This window comes from Austrofundulus limnaeus, unplaced genomic scaffold (assembly GCF_001266775.1).
Source record: "Austrofundulus limnaeus strain Quisiro unplaced genomic scaffold, Austrofundulus_limnaeus-1.0 Scaffold1718, whole genome shotgun sequence".
NCBI lineage: Eukaryota > Metazoa > Chordata > Actinopteri > Cyprinodontiformes > Rivulidae > Austrofundulus > Austrofundulus limnaeus.
Genome location: NW_013954120.1, coordinates 26,732 through 32,097, shown reverse-complemented (window position 1 = coordinate 32,097; position 5,366 = coordinate 26,732). Strand labels below are relative to the sequence as shown.

General features: G+C 42.7%; 1 protein-coding gene across 1 annotated transcript in view; it reads right to left on the bottom strand.

The window, feature by feature from the left end:
* LOC106536176 (malate dehydrogenase, cytoplasmic) overlaps positions 1–5,366 on the bottom strand; it is a gene marked incomplete in the record, with an annotated part of 43,324 nt that overhangs the window by 14,789 nt on the left and 23,169 nt on the right. Inside the window, 2 exon segments of the mRNA XM_014033382.1 lie at positions 2,666–2,788; positions 4,232–4,407. Of these exon segments, the coding sequence (XP_013888836.1) occupies positions 2,666–2,788; positions 4,232–4,407 (299 nt within the window).

Sequence of the window (5,366 nt, the reverse complement as noted above, 5' to 3'; positions counted from 1 at the left end):
TATATATATATATATAAACTGAAAAAAACTATAAATATTGGCGATCGTTGGGGAATCGTGATAACCAAGAATCACGTGTCACTCAATGAAACACAATGAATAGAGATATTCAACGCTCTCTGGTTCACAGCTGTATTGTACAAGTGCAGTTATTTGGTTGGAAACATCCAATAAAAATATATCTACTGAATACTTGAGCCTAATTGTGTCTTAATATCCAGTTATACATTTATAAACAGAAAAAATCATGCAAGTATCTATAAATATATTTCAACCTGCATCATCAAGACCAACAACATTTGGAAGGAAATGAGTTTTTTTTAACCTTTCTGTAGTTTACTATGAAGCAATTTATGTGTTTACAGAAAGTTCTTTACGAAGTATAAATAATTTTTCATATAATTTATTTGACAGATTTCTCCCCTAAAATGTCTATTTAAATCAAAGAGAATACAGGATCATAATTCATGAAGTCATTCAGTACTATTTATTTTTCATATTTGATATTGTATGAATTATATTGATCACAGTACAGTTACCTCTTAGTTTAGACCTTATTATTGCTAAAACATTAGGATTAACTTGTGCAGATATGTATGATAAACTATAACCAGCTGAAACTGACCCACAGAGAGAACTTTGTGAGTTTAAGGAAAATAAAATTTAAACAGAGACACGTCTCTGCTGTAATCTGGAATCTACAAGTATTCATCTTTAATGTTAAAAAGAAGAAAGCAGCTGCTCCCTCCCACCTCACTATGAGAAAATAACAGTCTGAGTGCGCACACACAGGAGAGCTCTCTCTGTCGAACCCTAAGTTTGGTCGTGCACTCAAGTTACATGTCTGTAAAATAACGATGAAGCTGGAAACACATTAACGTTTCTTACAAAGTTAGACTTTAGGTCTATTCGGGGTTCTCCAGAACCCCCGAATAGACCTTACCAGGGAGACTCAGAAGTGTGATCCCCCTATAGTTGGAGCACACTCTCCAGGGGAATTGCTCCCAATGTCCATGCGATTTTGTACAGTCACGTCAACCAATGCAACCCCACAACATCCAGAGCCCTAAGGAACTCCGGGCGTATCTCATCCACCCCCGGCGCCTTGCCACCGAGGAGCTTTGTAACCACTTCGGCACCAGAGATTGGAGAGTCCGACCCAGGGTCCTCAGGCTCTGCTTCCTCATGGGAAGACGTGTCTGTAGGATTGAGGAGGTCTTCAAAATATTCTGCCCACCGACCCACAACGTCCCGAGTTGAAGTCAGCAGTGCACCATCCCCACCATAAATAGTGTTGGTGGCAAACCGCTTTCCCCCCCCCAAGACGCCGGATGGTGGACCAGAATCACCTCGAAGCCGTACGCAAGTCTTTTTCCATGGCCTCTCCAAACTCCTCCCATGCCTGAGTTTTTGCCTCAGCAACCACCCGAGCCGCAATCCGCTTGGACTGCCGACACCTATCAGCTGCTTCCGGAGTCCCACAGGCCAAAAAGACCCGATAGCCTGACAGCTTCCCTCACCGCCAGTGTCCACCAGCAGGTTCGAGGGTTGCCGCCACGACAGGCACCGACAACCCCAAGGCCACAGCTCAGGTAAGCCGCCTCGACAATGGAAGCATGGAACATGGCCCACTCAGACTCAATGTCCCCCACCTCCCCCCGGAACATGTGCAAAGTCCCCCCGGAGGTATGAATTGAAGCTCCGTATGATGGGAGACTGACAGACGTTCCCAGCAGACCCTCACTATACGTTTGGGTCTACCAGGTCTGACCAGCATCGTCCCCCACCAATGGAGCCAACTCACGACCAGGTAGTGGTCAGTTGACAGCTTCGCCCCTCTCTTCACCCGAGTGTCCAAAACATGCGGCCGAAGATCAGCTGAAACAACAACAAAGCCGATCATCGAACTGCGGCCTAGGGTGTCCTGGTGCCAAGAGCACATATGGACACCCTTATATTTGAACATGGTGTTTGTTATGGACAATCCATGATGAGCACAGAAGTCCAATAAGAAAAAAACACCGCTCAGGTTCAGGTCAGGGGGGCGCGTTCCTCCCAACCACGCCCCTCCAGGTCTCACTGTCATTGCCCATGTGAGCGTTGAAGTCCCCCAGCAGAACGAGGGAGTCCCTGTTAGGAGCGCTCTCCAGCACCCCCTCCAAGGACTCCAGAAAGGGTGGGTAATCTGAACTGCTGTTAGGCTCATAGGCACAAACAACAGTCAGGACCCGTCCCCCCACCTCTAGGTGGAGGAAGGCTACCCTCTTGTTCACCGGGGTGAACCCCAATGTACAGGCACCGAGATGGGGGGCAATAAGTATGCCCAGTCCTGCTCGGCGCCTCTCAGCATGGGCAACTCCAGAGTGGAAGAGTGTCCAACCCCTCTGGAGGAGACTGGTTCCAGTGACCATGATATGACAAGTTGTGTACAACTAAAAAGATAAAATGTTCAGCTGAATGAAAGTTATTACATTTTCCTTTTTTTAGTGAGGCTTTAGAAATGACAACATTTATCTGCTTGGTTTGACAAGTGTCAAAGTGTTTCTTAAGCTTTGTAAAAATTTTGTCTTCGGGAAAAGGCAGCAGGTCATATAGTCAGATATTTAAACCAACGGATACACAGATAAGGCTCATCTTCAGTACTAAAGGGTGAAACTGAGAGTACCTGGGAGCATGCTCTGTTGTGGTCTAGTCTGGTCAGACAAGAAAAGTTCTCTTTGGGAATGGATGGAGCAGACTTGGATGCAATCAGACAGTTTGTGTTTGCTGGGTTTCCAACCACCAAAACCTGAGAAAAAAAGAGGAAAACAAAAACCATCAGATCAGTGACTTACAGTCAGTTATCGGACAAGTAGGAAAAAAAGTTCTTCAAGAGCAATGTCATCTTAAAATAATAATAAATAAAAATTCTCTACTGTCTTGTTTGTTACTTGCTGAAATGTCTGACACATACTGTAATAATGTTTTGATGATTTAGGACCCATTCAGTGAACTTTATCAACACATTAAATAAAGATAGAAAAATCACTGCAACTGCTGGGGACTAGTTTGTGAACAGCATTTGCGACCTCGTCTCAAAAACATTCCAGAACATTTGTGGGGGTTCTCCATTTCTTTGAGTTTCAGAGGCTCGAAATTTTGTTGAACTGGTCAATGTTCAATGTTGAAATGAGGGAACAATGCTCAGAAATGTATGCAACACATTTGCTCTCAAAACCTTTGAAGAGTCATTCTGGGCACCTTGAATTCTTCTTACGTTATTGTAATTTAAGAGTGCTACAGCAGCATTTTGACACATATGCAAACTCTCCTTATGACAGGAAACAGAGACTACAGCTATGAATGTTTGGGTTTGACCACACCAATAACAAAGAATAAAAAACTTTTCCAAATCTGTACATTTTAAAAGTGGTATATAAGAGTACTCTTTTTCAACCATCATGAAGAAATTCCAAAAAATGCCAAGAGTGTGCAAGGCTGTGATAAGAGCAAGGGGTGCCTGCTTTAGGTGGTCTAGATTCTAGACTTTAGAATCTGGGACCTATTTTAGTTTGTTCAGCACTTTTGGGTTTGCTACATGGTTCCTTACAGTTTTGTGTTCCTTTATAGTCTGGATGACTTCTTTGTTGATTTGCAATGAAGAGGAAAAAAAGAGGAAAAGAATAGGAACATTGAAGAGGGTATTGTCCAACCTTTTGACTAATTAAACTCTAAGCAGGAGGGTTTTGACGGTTGAGCTAAAAAAGTTAACGTACAGCCCAAACGGCAGGTACAGGAAGCGACAGCGGCCAAAATACCTCAGAAACTCGCCCAAATGAGCGAACTCTATGAGATTCAGCGTTTTATACTGGATTACTTTGGTTAATACTGACACTCCGTCTGCATTTCCTTAGCAACTTATAAACAGAAGTGGAGCAGGAGAAGGTGGATTCTGATTGGCTGTTGTCACACACATTTCCGCCATGTTTGATCGAGTAAGAGGCTCACAGCTGATCATCGTGATCGAGAAAAAATTCAGGTCTATCAATAATCGAGATCAAATTATCGCCCAGCCCTACCCATCCCTAGTCATAATTAAATCCATGCTGTTCTTCAGTCATGTCAGTGGTGTTGTGTCAACACCCCCACCACCACCAGGGTTAAAAAAATCCTAGGGGAAACCCTGATAACACCATTAAGCCTCCAAAATAAACATAAAAAATAAATGAAAACTGAACAGCCTGCAAGTCACCTTCACAGTCTTCTTGGCGTACATATTCAGGGCTGCTCCCTGTGTCTTAAAGATGGCCACGTTAGCCTTGAGCAGGTCCTTCCTCTCCATCCCGTCCTTCCTGGGCATGGAGCCCACCAGGATGGCTGCATCGATGTCCTTGAAGCCTACTTCCACCTTGTCAGTGGGGATGACCTCTGTGAAAGGAACACAGAGAAGGCTTTGTATTTATTTTCCTCTTAACATTTTGATAAGGAAAGGGTAATGACCCTCAGTGCTCTTTGTAATTCTTGCTTTCTTTATGTAAAACTGATTATGCTGTTCATGCACATATACAGGGGTTAGACAATGAAACTGAACAAGTGCTATGAGACCTTATACATCCAGGCTTCAAATGGTTTTAACTTAAAAATTGTTAATTTTGATTACTTCTAAACAAAAAACTTTCTATGCGACGTCAGCTGATGCTAAAGATAAAACTATTTTATAAGCTGGTTGATATCAGACTGAACTTCAGTCCTCTATTATGTTCACTGTTGTCACACAAGGCTCTGATTGGCTGCAGTGCCTTGCCAAACAGCCAACCAGAAGCCTTCTTTTTAGACACTCCTTCCTCCTGCATACAGCAGCAGAAGCGGAGTCCTCTGCACAGAATTTCTGAAGGGCAAACAACACAAAACACACACTGTGTATGCTGCAAACAGATGGAGGCAAAGCTCCTCAGGAAATTAGAGTCAATAGCTCGAGTTCTGACTCATACCTGCAAACTCAGAAGTGATGAAAAAAGTGCTGGGGGGGGTATCACTATTCAAAAATATACTTAAAACTGTCCATTTTCCTGCCAGTTGAATCTGAATACTTGGGCTTAAGATCACAAAATTGTTGTATAACTGAAAGTAGAGCAGTGACAACTAGTTGTTGAGGTGAACTTCCTCTGATCATATCTGAATTCTTGAAATTGTACTACTAATATTTGTTTTTTGTAACTAGGGCTGCCACAAACAATTATTTTTATAGTCGACTAATCACCGATTATTTTTGTCGATCATATGTTAACTGAATATAGAACATGCAGCTTATTGCACCAGAATGCAGCTGTTATTATATAACCATGGTTAGAGTTTAGCTATATGCTAACTAAAAATAATAGCTGTGG